This window comes from Pezoporus flaviventris, unplaced genomic scaffold, assembly GCF_033815535.1.
Source record: "Pezoporus flaviventris isolate CSIRO_AGI_PZ_B2104156 unplaced genomic scaffold, CSIRO_AGI_Pfla_v1 ptg000215l, whole genome shotgun sequence".
NCBI lineage: Eukaryota > Metazoa > Chordata > Aves > Psittaciformes > Psittacidae > Pezoporus > Pezoporus flaviventris.
The window spans coordinates 425,531-448,341 of record NW_026892763.1 but is presented as its reverse complement, the minus strand read 5'-3'; the positions used below and the strand labels follow the sequence as shown (position 1 = coordinate 448,341).

At 56.7% G+C, this 22,811-nt stretch overlaps 1 protein-coding gene across 1 annotated transcript; it reads right to left on the bottom strand.

Annotated features, from left to right (window-relative positions):
• Window positions 1-6,791: 6,791 nt before the first annotated feature.
• Window positions 6,792-8,066, bottom strand: TPBGL (trophoblast glycoprotein like). Its single transcript, XM_061442155.1, has one exon. The coding sequence runs from the start codon at window positions 8,029-8,031 to the stop codon at window positions 6,955-6,957; it is 1,077 nt and encodes a 358-aa protein (XP_061298139.1). The 5' UTR covers window positions 8,032-8,066; the 3' UTR covers window positions 6,792-6,954.
• Between the last annotated feature and the right edge of the window lie 14,745 nt (window positions 8,067-22,811).

The following is a 22,811-nucleotide window of genomic DNA, read 5'->3' as shown; positions in this document are numbered from 1 at the left end:
CCACCCCAAAGGCAGCGCCCACCCAAAGGAGAGGCTTCAGCTCCAGGGATTCCCACTAGAGCAGTCCCAGCATCCTCTTGCTGGTCCCTCTGCCCTGGAAGGTTTCCTTCTGCTGGAGCCTTCACGGCCTTCTCACACTCAATGTTAAAAGGAAACTGAGGCATGGAGCAAGGAACAGAAACACCGCCCCCAAGCCCAGTGGTATGGCCAAATCCAGCCCCTGTCTCCTGAGCAGCAGCTCCTGGGCTGCTTGTGGTCCCCAGCTCCTCTGTCCTCCCAAGGCTGAGCTGTCAGATGGCTGCACGGGGTGCATGGAAACCCCCTCTGAGGCTGCTGGTGTGGGCATCTCAAAGGGGAGGGCTGGAAGCTGCTCTGGAAGCCTGCCCCATCGGGGTGGAAAGCAGCAGCTCCATGGGTTTGGGGTCCCATGGGTCCATCCTGCCCATGCAGAGCAGCATCTCCATGCGTTTGGGGTCCCATGGGGTCCATCCTGCCCATGCAGAGCAGCATCTCCATGGGTTTGGGGTCCCATTGGTCCATCCTGCCCATGCAGAGCAGTGTCTCTATGGGTGTGGGGAACAGAGAGGTACCTCCTGCCCATGCAGAGCAGCATCTCCATGGGCTTGGGGTCTCATGGGTCTATCCTGCTTGTGCAGAGCAGCATCTCCGTGGGTTTAGGGAACACATGGGCCCATCCTGCCCATGCAGAGCAGCATCTTCATGGGTTTGGGGGCTCAGGGGTCCATCCTGCCCATACAGAGCAGCATCCTTATGGATTGAGGACACAGGGGACCATTCTCCACATGCAGAGCAGCATCTCCATAGGTTTGGGGGCTCAGGGGCTCTTTGGGCCCCTGCAGAGAAGCATCTCCAAGGTGCTGGGGTGCGGGTTCTTTACTTGCACATTATAGAGATTCTTTTAGGCTCCTCTTTGTGAAGAACATGGAAAACTCCCCCCAAAAAGCTACCACAGAAAAGTCCTTCTCAAGGGCATCCTTTGAAGCAGGAAGGTCTGGGTAAAGGGTGAGTGAATGAGCGAGCAGCTCTCATGTAGCACCATTGACCACAGGACCAGTCCCACCAGTATAAGACCACAGGAGGGGGAGGGACCTGCAGGGAAGGGACTGGTTTTGTCTCCCTCGAGCTGAGGCCGAGGAGCTTCACCAATTAGGAATGCAGCTGATGATCATCTAAAAATAGGGATCTGTAAATGTCAGGATGAGTGCTTGGGAACGTGCCGGGAGGATGGAGCAGCTCAGCGGGGGCCCATGCATCCTTATGCAGCTGAGGGATCATCCTGCTCATCCCAGCTCTCTAAGAGACCCCCCAAAGCTGGCTGATGGGGATCAGCATGGCCAGAAGCTGTTTTAGCCCGATGGGAGCTGCAGAAGATCCCAGCTCTGCTTTGGATGGGAGATGGGGTGAGGAGAGATGGGTTTGGGGACACCAGTCCCTCAATGTAAGTTATTTCCCAGTAGCATTTGATAGGGGAAAACTTGAGTGTCCAGAATAAGGACCACGAATGATCCCAACCCCATGAGTTGGGTGATGTGCGGCCAAAACCACCTCAGGGATGCTCTAGTGCCAAAAGGTGGACCTCAGTGGCACAGGGACAGCAACGTGTTCTCCCTGTGTTACCCATCACTTCCACCCCTACGAGCTTCTCCCTCATCCCACAATCCCGCCTATCCCAACGTGCCAAAACCATGTTTAAAACAGCTGGGAAAGCAGGTTTATTGTCAGAAATAATCCAGATTAGGGGGGAAGATCCCTCCCCATCTGCCCAGTGGTGCTGGGCCAGCTCCCAGGGGGGATGAGGGGGACCTGTGCGGCAGGGAGGTCATGAGGACAGGGGGGTCAGCCCCCTTTGGGGTGTGGGGAGCAGCCTCCCATCCAGCCCTGCTTGAGCATCCCAGCCTGGTGCTGCCTGGCCTGCCCCTGCCCGTCTCTGATCCATGGGGTGATCCTTGTGCTCTGGAGCCAGGCTGAGAGAGCTGGGCTGGGGCAGCCTGGAGAAGAGAAGGCTCCTGAAGGGGAGACCTGAGAGCAGCTCCAGTGCCTGAAGGGGCTGCAGGAAAGCTGGAGAGGGGCTTGGGACAAGGGATGTAGGGATAAGAATGAGCTTGGAGCAAGCTGCTCTATGGAAGGGGTCCCTGCCCGTGGCAGGGGTTGGGGCTGGAGGAGCTTTAAGGTCCCTTAATCCCAACCCAGCCTGGGATTCTGTGATCTCCTCCTGCCCAGGTCCCTGTCCTGCCCATCCTTGCACCCTGCTGCTGCACCTCCAGCATTATCCCAGCCTGGCCAATGGAAGCACTCCGGGTGCGTAGCAGGGATCCTGTTTAATCCCAATTTCCTTGGCAGGCTGCAGGGGCCACCTCTGAGCTGCAGGAAGGACAAACAGAGCAGGGGCTGTCACAGCCTTGGAGCCTCTACTTCTCAGTGAACCTCGTGTGGTTTGAACCCCATTTCTGTGTGGTTTGTGCCCAAAGCCTTCCGTGACAGCAGGAGCTGGTTCAGTTTGTGCCTCGGTTTCCCCAGTGCTTCAGGATAACGGTTCCCACCTCCTCATCCTAAAGGAATACATGGAAAGCACAGAGGGTTTCTCTCCTCTGCTTCATCGCTGTTCACAGAGGATGGGGATGAAGGAACGTGGTGTGAAGCTTCCTGGGATGAGCGTGCTTGGAGGGGATGAGCTGTTGTTAACACTGTGCGTGCTTGGAAGGGGGAGACTGACTTCCTTCCCTGCCCAAACTCCAGGGCACCGCAGCCCCATGTCAGCAGGGAGCAGGATGATGCTCAGCCCAGGTATCTCCACTTGATGAATCAAGCAGGAATCACCACACGGGGAGCTTTGGCCTCTTCTGCACTGAGACCACGCTCAGCATCCCGGCACCACAGAGCAGCTTCCACTGAACCTGAGCAAAAACACACCCGGGATGCGCTGGTCCAGCGACACGAGCACCTACATCCCACAGGGATGTGTGCAGGGGGAAGATGGATGGATGGATGGAGGGAGGGATGGATGGATGCACGATGCAGGTAGGGTTGCCCAGTCCAACTCCAGCCGCACCCACATCCACCCCCTTGTCTAAATCTCACTGCTTGGCTCCTGCATGGATTTTCTTTGGAAAACAAGGGAAGAAAACCAGATCTGAAAGACCAGGGGCTGCAAAAACACCGGTGGCTTTATAAGCATCTCACACGCAGGGCTTTTAAATAGAGAGTTTTGGGGGGTTCCCCTCTTTTTTGGAGACGAGCCACTGCAGAGGGCTCTGAGCATCCTGCACTTGATTCGTAGCCCAGATGCTGTTTCTATCCTGGGTTTCATTTGGCTCAAGGAGCCATCAGGATGATTTTCCTCTTGGGCACCAGCTCACTGGGAGGTTCATATCCCTCTTCCAGAGCCCTTTGTGGGAAGGGACCACCTGGAAACATGAGAGCAGCTGCCTCTGGGGACCCAAAAGCACCTTTTGAGTCTTGGTTTTGCTAGTCCAGAGGTTCCCTATTCCTGCTCTGTCATCCATGGGGTGTGTGCTGTATGGAATAGCATTCGCATCAGCAAGCCACAAGCATTAAGCTCCTGCAGCTGGTTGCCCACCCAACCACCACATCTGACCACCCTCATGTCACCTTCACAGGGTGACAGGGCTTTGCCTCCCCAGGGAGGGCTGGTGCATGAACCTCAGTGTACCCAGTGAGGATGGGGACCACGATGTTCCCAATATCCCACTGTGGAAAGGAGGAATATCCTCCTCCCTGGAAACCAAACCCCACCACAACCCTCCCTTCAAGCCCAGGGAAAGCCGGAGCAGCCAGCTGCCCACACCAGCCACCCTCATGCCCAAAGGGATTTGGGGTCTGGATGAGTTTGGCTGCTTTCCTATCTGCCCGGAGGCAATTTCCTTCCCATTATCTATCTCCAGGCACCGGATGCTCCGATTCCTGGTCCAACAAGCACCCATCTGCCTGCAAAAAGAACCCGTGGAAGTGTTCAAGGCCAGGTTGGATGGGGCTTGGAGCAAGCTGCTCTAGTGGAAGGTGTCCCTGCCCGTGGCAGGGGCTGGAACTGGATGAGCTTTAGGGTCCCTTCCAACCCAAACCATTCCAGGATTCCATGATTCTATGAAACCCTTCCAGCTGCTTCCCCTCCTCACTGCCAGATGTTAAATCTCAAGGATTTCCCATCATCATCCCCTTGAATTGATGCTGCTCCGGTTGAGTCGCAGCCCGGGACAGCCCTCAATGCCCAGCAGTGTGCACTCCTGGCATGGTGTGCTCTGCCAGATGTGGCTGCCAGATGTGCAAACCCACCCCATTGCCTTTTCCCTTGCTCTGCGGCTTCGTTCTGGCTGCGTGGGGATGGGAAAAGGAAAGAGGAGGTGGGAAAGTGGATGGCGGCGAGGGGCAGGCTGAGATTTCTTCCCCATAAACCTCAATAACTCATTGCATGGGGTGGTGAGGTGGGGATGGAGCCCACAGACCCATAGGATAGGGAGAAAACCTCAGGAGATGGGAGGAGCAGCTCGTCTCTGATGAGCTGAGCCATGAGGCTCTCTGGGGCTTCCCCATGAATCGGGACTGAGCTCCAGTGGGGAAGCAGCTCCCAGCTCAGCAGGACCAGCCCAGAGCATCCAGGACACTCATTTTGTCTCCTGGTGCCGTATCCCTGCCTGAGCACAGCCCAAACGCATGGCTCTGCATCAGCTCCCTTTTCCCAGTTTGCCCACCTCGATACTGGGAGAAAAAGCCAAAGGGGGAAAAGCAAAGGGATCAAATGGAAAGGATCCTGCGCCAGGTCGCATCCTTCCCAAAGCCTCTGGGATGGGGATCATTGTGCTTTCCCCCAGCAGAGCTTTCCACCCGGCAGCTGAACGCACACACACGGAGGCTCAGGGTCCATAAATCCCACAAACCCCTCACTTACAAACCCAACGCACCGGATTCCTGCTGCTCCTTGCATCAGGGATCCCAAAACACCGAGCAAACACGGGGGGCTGGTCCAGCACGGATGTAAGGATGCAGCCTCCAGCCTCACCCCTGCCCAGCTTCCCCTATCATCCTCCTGGCACGGAGGAAGGCAAACACGGATGCATCCCAATGCAACACTTCACTTTTAAGCCCCCAGATTCAGCATTTTAGGGTGCCACAGTGCAAAAGCTATGGGGAGCTTTCCCATTTTGGGAATGCTGCGGGTCGCAGCCGTGCTGCCTCTCGCAGCATCCCTCATCACTCCCTTCTCGCACGGATTAGGCACCAAACCACCCGGGAGACAAAACCTCCTTTAGGAAACCATCACCTGGATAATTTTCCTGAGCTCCAGCCCCTGCTACGAGGGAAGGATCGGGACTGGCAGAGCCCAAGCTCTGTGCACAAACCTCTCCGCATCCCTGCCCACCAAACCAAGCCAGGAAAAGAAGTTTCCAAGCAGCAGCAAAACTACGGAAGGAGCCCACAGGCACCTTCCTCCAGCATCAGCATCACCTGAGCCGAGGGGATATCGGGAATCATCGCAAGGAGCTCTACAGAAAATAGACCACGGCGTGGATGCAGCTTTAGATATATTTGCTCTAGGATATACAACAGCTTCTAAAGCAACCACGGGCGGGTGGAGGAGGTCGAGAGCTCTGCGCTCGCTTGGTTTAAGTTACAAAGTGCTGACACTGGTCTAGGATACATCTTAGAGAAGGGCTGTCCCCGTGTGCGCTGGGGAACATGCACGCTGCCGGAGGAGTTTCCGACCCAGCTGCATGGTTCTGTGCCTGGGAAGAGCTGGGAATGTCATTGATCAAAATGAAACGGATCAACGGGCTTGGAAGAGGATGTGGGTTCCCAGGGGGAGCGGCCGGATGGAGCGTTTTCCTCTGTCTGAAGCAAAATAAAAGGGGAAAGCATCAGGAAATTCAGTTTTGCTTCTCTCAAATAGAAATCTAATAGGAAAGAGAGCTGTACATGGTCAAAGTCAAGTCCAGGCTCCAGGAGCATCCAGGAGGACAGTCTCAGGTATGGCCCGCTGCTTCCCGGGATGCGCCAAGCAAACACTCACTGTGGATCCCGCAGTCCAACGGAGAAACCATGGGAAGCTGCTCCTAATCCTCCCGGGAGCATCGGGGCTGCGTGTGCTGGTATCCCATGGGGAGGATCAGGATGTGCTTCCCCCTGCCCACGGGCACTGGGATGGGGTGAATGGATCCAGTTCTGCTTCTGGAATCAGTGCGACAGGGTTGACTGGGGCATGGGTAGGGAGAGCTGGTCCAGAGCCCTCCAGGGAGGGTGCACCCCACTCTGATGCACCCCAGCACTCATCCCCGAGGCCGGCTCATCCTCAGACACTAGTTTTCACTGGTGCCATGGCAAGGCGATGGGAATGGGGATGGAGAAGAGGATGGGATGGGAATGGGTATGAGAATGGGGATGGGCATGGGGATGGGGTGGGAATGGGCATGAGAATGGGAATGGGCATGAGGATGGGGATGGGGATGGAGAAGGGGATGGGGTGGGGATGGGCATAAGGTTGGGGATGAGGATGGGGATGGGAACGGGGAAGGGGATGAGGATGGGGATGGGGATGAGGATGGGGATGGGAACGGGGAAGGGGATGAGGATGGGGATGGGGATGAGGATGGGGATGGGCATGGGGATGGGGTGGGAATGGGCATGAGAATGGGGATGGGCATGGGGATGGGGTGGGAATGGGCATGAGAATGGGGATGGGCATGAGGATGGGGATGGGGATGGAGAAGAGGATGGGGTGGGAATGGGCATAAGGTTGGGGATGAGGATGGGGATGGGAATGGGGAAGGGGATGAGGATGGGGATGGGGATGAGGATGGGGATGGGAACGGGGAAGGGAATGAGGATGGGGACGAGGCAAGAAGGATGCCAGGAGCAGAGGTGTCGAGGTACGGCATGGTGGTTGGATGCCGGAGCAGGGACGGTGGGATACTGAGGATGCCGTCAGAGGCCGGGGGTACCGATGGCGCTGGCACAGCGTGGATCAGCGTCCTGCTCGTAGCGGTAGTGGTACCCCTCCATCTGGTCACGACAAGCCTCGCGGAGGTTATGGAGCCAACGCTTGATGCCCCGGCGGTTCAGGTAGAGCACCATGAGGAACACGATGCCGATGAGGGCCAGGACGATGCCGAAGAAGACGTACGAGGCCGTTTCCAGCCTGCCGGGCTCACCGCCCTCAGCATCCGCACACACGAGCCCCTCGGGCCGCAGGCGCAGCAGGACGGCCCCGCGCAGCGCCGGCGGCGCGGCACAGCGCAGGCTGCGGGCATCGGGAACGCGGGCAACGGCGGCGGAGCGCAGCCAGGCCAGGAAGGGGCGCAGGGCACAGTCGCAGCTCAATGGGTTGGCTCCCAAGGTGAGCCTCAAGCCCCTCAAGCCCGGAGCATCCAGGCTCCGCAGCTCGGCGGCCACCAGCCGCTGCAGGGAGTTGTTGCGCAGGTCCAGCTCCTCCAAGCCGGGGGTTAAGAGGGAGGCCGGCAGCGCCCGCAGCGCGTTGCCCGCCAGCTCCAGGCGCCGCAGGCTGAGGTTGCCCACGGCCAGGGCGAGCTGGTCCTCCAACGGGGCGGCCAAGAGCGCTTGGTTGAGCTGCAGCGTGCGCAGCAGGGGCACGCCGGCGAAGGCACCGGCGGCCACCGAGAGCAGGGGGTTGTGGCTCAGGTCGAGGGTGCGCAGCGCGGGCAGCCCCTGCAGGGCCATGTCCTCGATGCTGTGGATGTTGTCGTGGCGCAGGCGGAGCAGGCGGAGGTCCGGCAGCGGGCGGGCGGCGAAGGCGGCGCGGGGCAGGACGCTCAGGTTGCTGCCGGCGATGCTGAGGTTGTGCACGGTGACCGGCAGCTCCTTCGGCGGCTCCTCCAGCCTCTCGTACCGGCACTGCACCTGCTCCGGGGTGGCCACGCAGTAACAGGCGGACGGGCAGCCCCCGGGGGCGGCGGCGGGGGGCACGGCCAGCGGCAGGAGCGCGAAGCCCAGCCAGGGCAGCCAGCGCCCGCTGCCCGCTGCCCGCTCCTGCCTGCGGGCCATGCTCGCTGCCCGGGCATGCAGGGGAAGGGGGGGCCCGGGGGGTGCCGTGGGGGGGTGCAGGGGGTGATGGAGGGTGGGGGAGGCCGGACCCTGCCTCCCTGCACTCACCCCCCCCCCCCGGGCTCAGCTGCCTCCGGCGCCGCGCACGCACCCGGCGGCTCTGCCCGGCACCACCGGACGCGCCGCTGCCCAAATCGGGCTTGGGGGGGGGGGGGGGGGGGAACGAGGGGAGGAGGAGGATGGGGAGGAGGAGGAGGAGGAGGAGGAAGGGGCTGGGTTGGGCTGCCTGGCGCTGCGGGCTGGGCGGGGGAGAGCCGCGGGCGGCTGCCGTCGGGGGGGCGCGGCTCGGCTGGGTTTAGCCCGGCTCCGGTCGGCTTGGCACGGCTCGGCTCGGCTCGGCTCGGCTCGGCTCGGCACGGCTCTGTTTAGCTCCCTTCGGCTTGGCACGGCTTGACTCGGTTCGGTTCCGCTCGGCTCGGTTCGGACCCGCTCGCAAGCTCCGGCCCCCACCGTGCCCCGCTGCTGTGGGGGCTATGGGAGGGGGGGGACACGCTCCACTGCCCTGGGGGACACCGTCCCCCTGTCCCTTTCCAGCCCGGGGAGGGTTTGGGGGGGTGACCCCATCCCCATCAAGCCCGGGAGGGGCTGGGGGCTGTCCCTGTCACCCTTCATCCCCCCGGGGGGGCGGATTTGGGGAGGGGGGAATTGTCCCGGTCCCCTTCCAGCCCCGGAGAACGTTTTGCGGCCATCCCGATCCCTTCTCAAGCCCGCGAGGATTTGGAGGCTCTCCCGGTCCTTTCCCAACATGGGGGGAGCAGGGGGCTGCTGCGGTCCCCCCCACCCTAGCCCTGGGAAGGGATAGGGTCTGTCCCAGTCCCTTTCCAGCCCATGGAGGAGAGGGGGGGGGCTCTTTCAGTCCCCTTCCAACCCTGGTCCCCACAGGCTGGACACCCCACAGCATCCCTGCGCGTTGCAGCCTGGAGACAGGCACAGACAGGATCACCCCCGCCTCCAAGTTATCGCTGCTTCTGCTTTCTGGGACTCGATCACATCATCCCTTGTGGTTGCCCATCCCCTTCCCAGCCTTGTGGGGAGCCATGAGGTCCAGCCGCCGGGATGCCAGCACTCCCAGGAAAGGTGATGCTGAGCGATGGGGAGGTCATTGCTTTTATTAGCCCGGCTTGGAAAAGCAGAGCTCCCGGCTTTGTTTTCTCCTCATTGTATCTGCCAGGCTAATAAAAGGCATTACCTCTGCTGCAAAGCCTGTTTTGCTCTCCCTGCCATTCCAGGGGGCTGTCCGTGGGGGATTACAATCCCAAATCCATGAGGGTTGGTGTTGGAATGAGCATGGGATTTTTGGATGCTGGGGTGATGCTGTGTTTGGAGCCAGGAGTAGCAGCGTGGTCAGCAGCAGGATTTGGGTGCTGGACCCCTTTTGGGTGCCTAAATCCCTCTAAATCCCAGACCTGAACTGTGGGTCACATTAAATAAACTCCATCCTGGGCATATTTTCTCTTGGATCTTCATTTTCCCATAGGATTCCACTTCTTCCTCACCTTGGGATTCCTTCCGCCTGCATTTTGCAGGGACAGGGTAGCGTTCGGATGCTGCCCCCAACCACCCCAAAACTGAGCAACCCCCATATTTAAAGTGACAATCAGCAGCCCAAGGACTCAAGGAAGCTCATGGAAGAGGCAGGGGGAGAAGAACCGACTTGGAAAGATGTCACATAATTGTGTGCCATCAAACACCTGAGCGTGGGGCAGTGTCCCCTCTCACATTGAAGGAGTGGGGAGTGGCGGATGTGGGTCGTGCGCTCCTGGACGGACCCTCCTCTCCCCCAAAAAGCACTTTGGGGCCCATTGATCACATTTAATTGCTTGTATTTAATGTCTCACTAAGTGGCCAATGGGTCCACTGTGCTGCATGGATGTCCTGGCAAGCTCCCATCTGCTGGGATGCGGACATGGCTTTAGTCCTTCTCCTGTGGCCCCTCTGAGAAGGCGCCTCTGTCATAAACCCCAAGGATGAAGCAGGGCTCATCACTCCCTCTCCAAAAGCCATAAACCATGGTCAGCAAATGACATTAGAGGTGATGGGAGAGCACGAGGCGCTCTGCAGCTCCAACTGAGCTGAACCCTTTGACTTTGAAGGGTGGAGATGCTCCAAGGCTTGGAGGAGCCGAGTGCTCTCGTGCCGTGCTGCAGCAGGGTGGCTTTGGGGACTTGGGGACTCGTGTCTGGTGGGGCCATGGTGCTTTCCTTGCCCGTTGCAGCATCCCCAGGGATGGCTGGGGTGTGTGTGTGTGGGGGGGATGAACTCCCAGCATGGGACATGAATCAACCATCAAAGCTGGGAGCCCCTGGGGAGCTGCGCCAGCATCTGCAACTGCTGCTCCCCTCCACGCTGTAGCATCTCTGCTCCTTGTTTCGGCCCAAAGCCAGCTCAGGACCGATGTTCCTCTCAGATGCAGGAGTGGAGGACAAGATCTCCCCCTCTTTCTCTTCAAATCTGCTGTTTTCTGACCTTTCTGCAGCTGGGTCCTATCTGTCCTGAGTGTCCAGGGACCCCAAGGAGCGGAACGACATCTCTGTCATCATCCCCCCCAAAATGGGTCCCTTTTGGGTTTATGATCTCCTCTATTGGTCCTGTGTGTTCCTCCCTTCTATACCGACATTCCCCTGTCCTTCCTGATGGCCCTGGATCAGTTTTCCACCCCTTTAACCCGTCTGCACTCTCAGTCCTGACATGTGGGCATTGACCACCAGGTTGGTGCTCTTCATCCCTAATGGTCACACTGAACCCTGCACCTCCTCAAGCATGGGCTCCCCTTTGACCCCTTGTTAGACATGGGTGGGTTTGGGGTCCTCCTAGACCATAACTCTGCATTTGGAGCAGCACCAAAGACTCCTTGCGTGAAAGATCCCCATTGCACCGATGCCCATCACCATGGCACAGGATGAGGTTGGGTTGGGCTGATGTGATCTGTTCCTACAATTCAATGCACACGTTACTCAGCGCCTTGCTCTCTTCTGGAGGTTTCCAAAGAGAACTGATTACTTACACGGTGCCTTCGTTGACCAGTGCAAAGCCTCACGCTCTGTGACACTGCTTCTCCTTCCCCTTCTGTGTTATCTGGACAAGGGCCTGTAGGGCCGGGCCAAGGGGAATGGCTTGAACCTGCCCGAGGGGAGACTGAGCTGAGCTCTTAGGCAGAAGCTCTTCCCTGGGAGGGTGCTGAGGCGCTGGCACAGGGTGCCCAGAGAAGCTGTGGCTGCCCCATCCCTGGCAGTGTTCAAGGCCAGGTTGGACACAGGGGCTGATTCTCTTAGGGATGATTCCCTGGTTCAGAGCTGAAGCCCTTTGGGCTTCCCAGCTCCTTTCCCACTACATCCTACCCTGGTTCCTTATTGCTGGTGCCGCTCTTGTTGGCTGGTTGCAGGTGGCTTTTCAGTAAAGCCTGGACCAAAAAGACATTAAAAGCTTTTTCTGGCTCCTTCTCTCGGTGATGGCCTCGTTCCTTCCCCCTCCACCCCTCCTCATTCCCCACTGCTGCAAAATGAGGCTGAAGCTCTCCTCCTCCTCCCCACATCTCGCTGGGGTCTCGGGATCTGTCATCATCCATGTTATTTTCGCTTGGGTTTTCCTTGCAGTTTGCAGGCAGGGTGAAAACCAGAGCTGGGTGTAAAGCTTCCCACTGTCCCTGTGCTTCCAGGCGGTGAGTCCGTGCCAGGAAAGGAGCAGGAGAGCACGGCTGGTGCAGAAACACTTCTGGTGCTCTCCAGCCCTGAGCTGGCAGTTAGCATCACTAAACCCATGGCCCTCGGTCTCCCCCATCACACAGGACTGGTGAGAAGGGAAGAGCTGAAGACATCATAGGTTATTTAAAGAGGAAAACTAAATCATTTCCTGGCCTTTGAGCTTCTGGGCACAGCGTCAAGTCCTGCTCTGCAAAGGCTGAACTGCTCCTGCAAGGGGATGCTCTTAGAACCATAGAATCATAGAACCATAGAATCATACCACAGCCTGGGCATCAGTCGTGGGGAAGGGTTGTGACAGCATCATGAGATATGTCAGGACAGAGAAGGAAGGAGCAGAATGGAGCCACCCCACTTGGTGGCTTTCCCTCCTCTGCCCCCTTGGATGGGGCATTTCTGCTTCTTCTTCTGACTCCCTTTGGGTTTTCCTTGCTGTTCCTCACGGTCCCTTTCAAGTGGTGGTTCTCTGCCCCAGCCACCGCGTTGGGGCAGCGTGGGAGCATCCCTTTCACTGCTGGGAAATCCTCTAATCAGTAAATTGCAGGGTTTGAACCCAGCTCTCACCCTTTGCTCAGCATCCCTTTGAAACTCATACCCGTGACACCGGAATTCCTCGTTTCTCTGCAGGAGGATCCTTGGGAAAAGGCTGGGAAATGAGGAATATTTTCTTTTGACATTTCCCACAGAAATCTGTTGGAAATGACACTTCTCACACTTAGAAAAATCCTCCCACTTGGATCTGCAAAGGGTTTGGCACTCAAGTGAGTGGTCGTGCTTCAGGTTTTGCTTCATCCCAGGGGATTTCTCTCCCTCTTTTGCTTGCATCTTCTTGGGGTTGCAAAAGGCTTGGAAAAATCTACTTTTAACCCAATTGAAGGCCTCCTCTGGACTCGCTCCAGCAGCTCCACGTCCCTTTCAGTCCCATATCCCCCTTGGTTAGAGGATGATGAGGGTCATTGTGCTAGCACAGCCTTCATCCATCCCACAAGGTCTCATCCCTGCTAATTGATGCATCAGCATCCGGAGAGCAGGGTGGAATTGGACCCGCTGAGCTAATGGCTGCATATTTTAAGATGGTATCAAGGATCCTGCATTTAAACATTATGGGCTTGCAAATGCAGCCCTGCTGGGGCTGGTCGTGGTCGCTGTGGTAGGAGCTGGGCTGGGGGGATGGCTCCTGATGAGCTGCAGAGGGAGAGGCAGGGGGAAAGTGAAGGCATTGAATTGAGATCCCCTGAGCATGGGGCATGGCGTCATCAGGGTGGGTTTTCACCCCATATAGGTGGAACCCTGCAGATGTGGACTGTGACGGCCAGACGAGGGCACAGGTTAATGGGTGCTGAGGCGCGAGGCTTTGGGTGCCCACAGCCGGGTTTGGCTTTGTTATGTACCCAGAACACAACAGATACACAAAGCCAATGCTGGACCAGCCCAGCAGGACAAATAATCCCCCATGGCAAAGCCACAAGGCCCAGGAGGGGACTGATGGTCCCTTAAGCTCAGCAGGGCTCGGGTACAAAGGCAGCGGGTCGGCAGAGCCGTCTTGTGTTTAACCGCTCTATTTATACCACGCTATCCGATGGAGAGAGGAACCATTCCCCACATGCCTGCTAAGCTACTAATGCTCTATAAATACATTAGCAATAAATAATGAATAACCTGGATGGGCATTAAAGTGTAAACAGGAGGTGAAGGGCTCTCTCCCATTACCAGTCCCCTGAGAGCCGCATGCAACCCTCTCCTCTCCGACCCTGGCTGGATGCGATTCCAACTGCAGAGCCCTTAGTCACAGCAGTGACAATAGCATAGATCAGTGGCTCCATGGTGAAGAGGAACAAGCCAAAAATAGCCCGAGGGCACACTCTTCCTCCTGATGGCATGCTGGCTCTGCTTGCATCAGTGGTTTTGCCCGCGGTGCTCCTCTACCTGCATGGGCTGACCCTCCCAAGGAGTCAGAGTGCTCCTCATCCCCAGAAAGCTCAGGAGAACACCGATGTGGGAAGTTTTATCCCACTCGGATGTAGGAGATGCGGTGAGCCGTGCCAGCGGGATGTGGTCCCCAAAAGTCACCGTCCCCATCCCTGGTACATGGGGAGGAACTCATCCTCATCATGATGGGATCCAACGGGATCATTCCCACCGATGGTCCAAGGGGGCACCACGGACTCTTCCCACTTCTCACCAAGGTACAGGGAGAAAAGGAGATTAAGTGAATTTATGGATGTGACATGGGATCGTTTGGGTCCTGTGTGCTACCATCCCAACCTGTGCTACTGAGGTCACAGGCTAATCATGGGCTGGGGCTGATCGGAGACGTCCATTCTGTGTCTGCACATCAGGGGCTCCCATGCTGCTTCAAAAGGGTCCTCACAACCCCAAATAGAATGGATCCTCTTGCTACCAGCTGTGAATGATCCATCCCAGGGTCCAATGTCCTCCTGGTGAAGACACCTTGGCTCCAAGCCTTTCTCCTGCAGCCTTGCTCTGCCGAAGCTGGGTATTAATACATCCCCTGTCTGCAAACAGCTCAGAACTGGCTCTGCTTCAGGACAGAGGAAAGGGATGAGCTCTTCATCCCCCTGGCTTTCATGGGATCTTCATGCTGAGCCATGGGGGTGAGATCTGGGAGCTGTACCAGCCCAGCTCAGGACTCACAGGGTTGGGTACCAGCAAACCCCGTGCATCATGGCCTGCTTGGGCTCTTCTCTCTGGTTTTCCTCTAGTCCATGGCTATGGCAGCAAGCCCCATGGTAGTCTTGCAGCAAGTCTGGGCTCCGGAGGTAATTCATGGGGTGACATGGCTTGGAAGGGGATGATCACAAGGTTTTCCCCCTTGCAAAGGGGTGATGCTTAAGGCTTAGCTGGTGCTGGGGCTGCTGACCTGGACATGCCGATGTGATGTGTCCTAAGGATCTTGTAAACTCACTGCCTGCTATAAAGAGATGTAGGGGTCTGGGTGGTGTGGGAGCAGTGGAGCTGCATGTCCTTGACTGAATTGCTTTGCTGGCACTTTTGCAGCCCCATGTTAAGGGTAAGCTTTACACATCAGCACACCATCATCACCATCATCATCATCACGGCCTCCTGGGGGCCAGGCTCAGCCTCCTCCATGCCATGCCCCATCCTGCGAGGACGAAGAGGGAAGCCCCCAGGAGCAGGTTGCTCCAAGAGGGTGTCCCCATAGCAATGTCCCCAGGTGACAGCCGCATCCCCAAGGATCCCCATCCCTCCATCCTGCCCTCACCATTCTCACAGGAGGACCTTAGAGCTTACCTCTGCCATCAGGCATCGAAACCACGACCTCACATCTCCATACTCAGGGTGCCCAGGGGCCACCTCACTGAGCTTTAATGCAATATTCTCAAGGTGAGTGTGTAATTTGTCATGTCTCCATTATTAATTGTCAGCTCTGATATGAGTAATTGTATCGGGCTGTCCCCCCTGGTCCCACATGCAGGAAAATGGATAGCTTTTGATTTGCTTGGTGTGGTAGCAAGAGCTCAGCTGGCAATGAAATATATCCCACAGAAGCACATGTCGGAGCGCGGAGGGAGCACGAGCAACCCGTCAGCCGCTCGCTCTCTAATAGCATCCCTCCCTTGGCTTCCACTTGACTTGGTAATCGGGGATGCTACAGGCAGCTCTGCAGCTGGGTATGAAGCTCAGCCCCGAGCAGCATGGGGTAGCGGGAGGTCGGGCTCTCCATCACACCCTGTCACTCTGGAAATGGGTTTGACACCCTCAAAAGCATGAGATAATAGCTCTCCAAAGCAATGCAAAGAGATAAACGGGTCTGAGGGGCTCCAGGGGGTGTTCTGCCACGAGGACAGAGACAATTCAAGTGAGGAGCCCTTCAGAGCCCTTTACCACCTTGCCCGTCCCACAGCAGGCAGGAAGCATAGGGATGACCATTAAACAGCATCGATAGGATCAGCTGGCTGAGCTGCACCGGGAGAGGGGGAAGCAGTGATGGACAGAGGTGGCTCTCTGCTGGAGCCCAGCAATCCTCTTCATACCCTTTCTGTTGCGTGTTAATGGCTTATGTTGCCTTATTAAACGTATGTGCTCTTACCAGCGCAGAGCGGCCCTGCTCTTGGTGATGAGTGGGAGACATCCAGCACGTAAAATGCTCATGAAGTTTTACAGGGACCCCGTTTCCCTCCTTGTAGCAGCTCAGATACACAAATGGGGTCTGTTTGTCAGGATTAAGAAATCCCTCTCAACACAGAGGTGCGTTGAGACAAACTTAACCCAGCACAAACCCAGGCTGGGGGGGGGACAGGATGGAGCAGCCTCAGGAGAAGGACTTGGGGTGTTGGGTGAGGAGGAGCTCCCCATGACCCGGCTTCAGTGTGTGCTTGAGCCCAGAACCCCCCCGTGTGCTGGGCTGCACCCCCAGAGCGTGAGCAGCAGCTCAGGGAGGGGATCCTGCCCTCCTCTGGGCAGGGACCAGGCAAACGTGGCCTCCTCGGAGACAAGGAGAACCTAATGTAAGACCTCTGCAAGGAGAGCACGAGAGCCAAGTGCCCTGTAGTCCCCAGGGACCCTAAAGGACCGCTCCGCCTTTGTTCCCCATCTCCCAAGGGGTGATGGATGTTTCACATACTGACGTTGCTCGTCTCCCCTGGGGAACAGGGCTGCCGTGGTGCTGGGGCAGGACGATGGGTGCGCAGCATCCCGCAGCTCACCTGCGATGAACCTGGCCTCGGCACATGAGCTTTAAGGCTGAGTTCTTCCTGAGGGAGAGGCGATGAGGGCTCCGGAGCAAGGAGTGACAGCAGAGTTAATGGCAGTGTTTAACAGCTCCTGCCTCCTGCCTGCCGAAGGGATGCTCGGGGGAGCAGCAGAGGCCAGCGAGCAGCAGGACTATAAATAACTTGCTGTGGGGACCTTCCACCTTCCCTTCTGCGGCACAGCCAGAAATAGGTTGCCTGGGGAAGCACCGGTGCATTAGTGAGGGCTGTAAAACATCAAGGGCTTTGGCTTGGTGGACTGAAACCCCAGCAAAAACCCAAGGAGGAAAATGAATCAGTTTTCTTCTATAAACCACAGTGATTTGATGGCTTGAAATGCATTTGAGGGGACTCGGAAACTAAAACCCACCGTGGGTGGACCCTGAGGTGAATGAAGGTGGTCCAAAAGCTGTCCCAGCAGAGCAAGGCATGAAGGAACCCCACATACAACAAGGTGACACGGGGCAGGGGGGGGATCTGGTGCTGATGCTGTGGCCTTGGACACTGTCCTTGGTGGCACTGTGAGGAGGAGGATGGTTCAGAAGGGCAGCAGGGCGGTTCTGTGGATGCTCTTGGGAGCTCCTTGCCAATGGGCAACTTCAGAGGAAGGGGCGATGTGAAAGGGGAAAGAGAAGGTGCTGGGCTTGCATCGGTTGTGGCCAGGGCTCAGCCCAGCAATGCCAGCTCTCGGGGTGGGGGGGGATAAATGCTGCCTCGTTTGGATTGGCAGGGATTGCTCACCAAGGGGTTGCGCAGCGGGTGTGGGATGAGCGATATTCCCTGCCGTTCCATGAGTACTGCTCATGGAGCTACGCTTGGAGCAGCCATGGGCAGCCAGCGGTGCTGAGCTCGGACCTTTTCACCTTCAGTCTGCAGGATGCCAATGGCAGAACCAGGGCTGTGCGTTATCCACGCTTGGAGAACTTTCCTGCCTCTCCCCATCCATGGTGATGCCTCCAAACCTCCTCCAAGTCTTTTCCCTGCACCATCCCTGGCCGAGGCCTTTGTCCTTCAGCCCAAACCGCACCAAGAGATCACGTCTGTGATGTCTTGAGGAGAGCGTGGTACCCGTTGGAAGGTGTTCTGGACAGAAGGCTCCAGCTGGGTGGGGAAGGTGCCTACGGGGAGGGGTTGCTGTCGAAAGCAGCTCCGTGACTCAGCAGAGCTGGCAACCTGGTGTTTCCCGCAGGAGCATCTTTAGCACCATGAATCAAAGTCATGAGCCACCCACAGGAAACATCCCTCCAAAGCACCCCAAGCCTTGCAGGGGAGCCCCGGCTCTTCTCCCTTTGCTGCTCCTCACTCCTTGCACCCGAGCATGCTGCATCCAGAATGTTTTGCAGGAGAAGATGCAGACAAAGGAGGTGGTAACATCTGGTAAAGGATCCTCCTGTTATTGCTAGTTTATTGTTCTCTAATGGCTGGTGTCTAAAACCCCAACAAGCTCCAGCAAGGTCATGATGAAACCTTCTGAGAGCCAAAGCAAGGGCTGCTCCGGAGCTGCTGCATGGGAGGGGGAGCAAGGAGAACCCCAGCTTTTCAGAGTCATAGAATCAACCGGGTCGGAAAAGACCTTTGAGATCATCAAGTCCAAAGACTTCTCAAAGGTGTTTTCTGAGTCACCTCCTTTGGGGACCTCTCTGCTGATGACGTGAGGTGATGTCCCTGCACCACAAGGGCAGGTACCTCCCAGCACCCTGCAAGTAGCTTTGTGCTGGGCTTCAAATAGAGGTTTAACCCCCCCAAAACCAAACAGCTGCTACACAGAGAAGGATTTAGGGATGAGCAAAGCTGATGTGATCACGTCCACAGTTGTTATGAGCTTCAGAGCTGCTGGAATTGCTCAGCCAAGTGATGAACCAAGGGTGTGGGACCAGCTGGCCTGGGAGCAGATCCAGCTCTGGTTGCCAGTATCCATCCTCACCTGAGGTTGGTGCACACAGGGGACAGGAGCAGGGAAGGCCACCTCCTTGTGCTGGCTGTTGGGACACAAGGTTGTCCCTGGTGTCTTGTTCTGGGCAGGGGGAATTTAGGCTTTGTCAACCCCTCTTCTCCCTCAGCCACGATCACCTCTTCAGGCTGAAAGATGCTCCTTGGCATCTTCTTGGCATCATCATGGAGCTGTTGGAGCAAGTCCAGAGGAGGCCACGAGGATGCTCAGGGGCTGGAGCAGCTCCTGTATGGAGCCAGGCTGAGAACATTGGGGCTGTTGAGCCTGGAGAAGAGAAGCTGTGTGGAGACCTCAGAGCAGCTTCCAGTGTGTGAAGGGGGCTGCAAGGATGCTGGAGAGGGACTCTTCATCAGGGACTGCAGTGATAGGACAAGGGGTGATGGGTTCAAAGTGAAACAGGGGAAGTTCAGGTTGGATACAAGGCAGAAGCTCTTCCCTGTGAGGGTGCTGAGGCACTGGCACAGGGTGCCCAGAGAAGCTGTGGCTGCCCCATCCCTGGCAGTGTTCAAGGCCAGGTTGGACACAGGGGCTTGGAGCAAGCTGCTCCAGTGGAAGGGGTCCCTGCCCGTGGCAGGGGTTGGAGCTGGCTGATCTTAAGGTCCTTTTCCAGTCCAAACCATTCTATGATTGTCTTTGGGATGCTTCAAGAAGGGATGTGTGAAACAGCTATTTCTGCAAGAGGAATCTGTCCATCCCTCTTTGCTGTGAGTTGTCCCTTCCATCTACCCTCTCAGGCCTGTCCTCCGTATGCCATCATGTAGGTGCAAGATCCTCAGGTGCAGGCTCAGACTCGAAGAAACCATCTCCACCATCTCCATTGAGGAAACACCTCCCTTCCCTCCAGCACTGACTCATCCTGGTCCTTGACCTCTCTCCAGAGCAACCCTTCCACCCTGCCATGGTCACCAGGATCCCAGGGATGGAAGGAACCACTCATCCCTGAAGACCCCAGGGCACGGTCCCTGGAGGCAGCTCTCCACAGAGAGACGTTGGGTTGCTTGTGCCTGGCAGAAGTGATGGGCCAGGCGTGGAGGTTCCTGTTTGCTGCTTGGAAGCCTGCACAAGGTTGGGAGAAAGCAGATGGCTCCTAGTTGGCAGCACCAGTTTGCTTCCTGCTCTCTGGATAAACCCGTAAATTAAGGCTTAAATCAGACTGCGTACGAGTTAGGAGGCTGCTCGGAGTTATTCTGACATCCAGACACACTCAGAGGCCTGGATTAAGGCTCGGCTTAATGTAAAGGGTGGAAACCACACTCTTTCCCTGTATGGCCGAGCAGCAATGGGTTGAGGTGCTGGAGATGACACCAGCAAACTCCTCAGCCCCAGATGCCCAAGGTTCTGGGGGGAGAGCAAGAGGTCATGGACTTGACCATGCCTTTACGTGGTTGTAGACCTACGGGGCCACCTATGACGGGGCTACTGAGGACCACACAGATCACTATGGGATGAGCCAACACAAGCAGGAGCCTCTGGCCTTGGTGGCAGCCAGGAAGTGTTTCAGGGCTGATCAGACCTGGGATATTTTTAACTGAAGCTGATTCCAATCAGTTGCAGCTCAATTAAGATCAGCAAAAATGAGCTGGAAAGGGAGAGATGCCTCTGGAGCACCCAAGAGCATCCTTCATGGAGCAGCATCTCTTTGTGGCTGGTCCAAGGATGTCCAAGCGCATTAACCCATGGAAAAGACCTGTGTCCCCGTGTCCCTGTGCCAAGGCATTTCCACGTATCCAGGGTGCATGACGGGCCCTTCCTGGCCTGATGTGAGGTGAGTTCCCACTTCAGAACACCCAGGGACACAAGAACATGCCAAAAGGATTTTCCCAGGCGCTGTGGGACTGCTCGGAACGTCAGATTTAGCTGGACCCGACCTTCAGCTCCTGACCTTTATGTGCTTGTAGATGGACACGGCAACTGGAGCTATTCATTTGCCAGCCTGTGTGGCTCCTTTAATGCTTCCAGGCAACAGGCAGCAAAATCTCACTGGAAAACACAAATCCCAGGCCCCCCACATTCCTCCGGAGGTGAGGGCAGGGGTTGGAACCGGGTGAGCTTTAAGGTCCCTTCAACCCAAACCATTCCATGATGACTATTTCCCTGTCTCTGGGGACCATGCATTGCAGCTGCAGCCCTGCCTCGGCACAGCTGCACCTTGCTGAGTCCGGAGCAGGGCATCTTGCTCTCAGCATGGATCTGGCATCCCCCACATAGGACATAAGGACTCATTGGAGCTCAGCGCGATGCTCTGGGTCTGGCCAAGTGAGTCAGAGGGATTCCTGTGCTGCTGCATGGCCAATGTGGCTGCAGGAGGATGGAGAGCTGCAGGAGCCCGCCTGGGCTGGTTCGGATGTACCCGGGGCTGATCCCAGGGGAGGATGAGGACAGGGTGCTCTGTGATGAACACTGTCTCCTAGGCCTGTGCTTTGCTTTGGGTAACTGGAGTTGGGTTTGGTCTCCATGGGGAGCTGGGAGAGAACTTTGGATGCAGAGTGACCATCCACGCTCATCCTTGGGCTTTGAGACCCTTCTTTGAACTGGATACATGGGGTCATCACCTGCATCTGATCCAGCCACGGGGCTCAGGAACCAGCAGTCAGGGTGTTGGATGGACCTCGGGATCTTGCTCTTGACCTCATGGGTTTGTGCCATGGCACAAGCTGTTGGGGAAGTTTGCTGTGGGATGGTGCCAGCCTGAGGGCTCAGTTGAGCATCCCGGGGCTGGATTTGGGGTGCAATGGCACATTGGTAATTCCCAGGAGGCTGAGAGGAGAAAGGAAAGTGTCCATTGTGGCACTTGGGATGAAAAAGAAAGTGGCAGTGCTGGAAAACATGGAAGCAATAGTAGTGCTCACCTGGGAGAGAGAGAAGGTCTGGAGATGGGCATTGCCTGTGGACAGGGAAGGGAGATGGCCTCGTGTCCTCAGTGCCATGGGTTAGTGGTGGCCTTCACAGTGCTGTGGTAACGTCTGGACTTGATGACCCTAAAGGTCTTTTCCAACCTGGCTGATTCCATGATTGTAAAGACCACGTCTCCATCAAGGGCTGGCACAGAACAGAGACTTCCCCTGGCTGTAAGGAATTGCTCTGCAGCCTCATGCTACCCCTCAAGCCCCATTGCCAGCCTCTGCAGCCATCACTACACTCAGCTCAGGATGAGCAGAAACCACCCCCAAAATAGAAGGTTCTGATGGAAGCTACTCTGAAATCTCCTGACCATCCCATTCAGGGACCACATTAACCTCTCAGCATGAACCATGACCGCTGCTAATTAAACCTGGTTTTAGAGCAAATGGCTCCCAACAGGACAAGAGCCACACTACGTGCACTGCCTCCTCCGAGATGGTGTCCAAGGCTTTCAGAGACATGGTGAGAACGGCTCTGAATCCTTCAATGGAGGTGAGAGGGAGAGATGCTGCAAGCCCCGCACAGTGATCTGTTATCAGTGGTCCTGACATCTCCAATGAGAGCAATGGAGTGAGCATTACAGCGCTGCGGTCCTCCCTGCTAACCCCAGCCCATGCCGAGTCCCTTGTCCTACCACTACAGTCCCTGATGAAGAGTCCCTCTCCAGCATCCTTGCAGCCCCCTTCACACACTGGAAGCTGCTCTGAGGTCTCCACGCAGCTTCTCTTCTCCAGGCTCAACAGCCCCAATGTTCTCAGCCTGGCTCCATACAGGAGCTGCTCCAGCCCCTGAGCATCCTCGTGGCCTCCTCTGGACTTGCTCCCACAGCTCCATGTCCTCCTTATGTTGAGGACCCCAGAACTGCACCCGGTGCTGCAAGTGATGGCATGGAGGTGTCTATTTTATCCCCGTTTCTTCCCACACTGACCCAAGATGCTCCTCTGCAGGGAATGAGTTGATACAGCCCTATGCATTGCCCAAGAGAGGAGGCAAGGTACCGAATCGCTCCCAATTTCCTAGCAATCAAGGAAATATTGATTGTGCCCAACAGCACATTTGTGCTTCATCTCAGAGTGACAAATTCGGTGCTGCCATGCAGTAAATTCAGCAAAGCATCCACAATTAATGTGCCGTTCCTGGCTGTGCCTTTGGAGAGGCTGCCACGGCCTGATTGATAGCAGGAATTCTGCTAACTGCTCTAAGGAGCAAATTAAGGAGCAAGTTAAAGTCTCTGGGCTTTGGGCACTGAAAAACAGCCTCCATGAGTAAGCATTAAGGTTGTCTTAGTCCAGATGGGCCTTTCGGCTGCCCCTGTAGGATCTCCCTCTTCATCCAGCCCTTGTCAGCCCCACCAACAATAACAACACCCATGGGCATGTGCAAAGCCAGTCTTAGGGCTCAATTCTCGCTCCCACAGGAGGTTTCTCCAAGCACAGC

Excerpts from the sequence above, each read along its gene's own strand:
- TPBGL (XM_061442155.1), bottom strand. The coding sequence starts at position 8,031 with ATGGCCCGCAGGCAGGAGCGGGCAGCGGGCAGCGGGCGCTGGCTGCCC.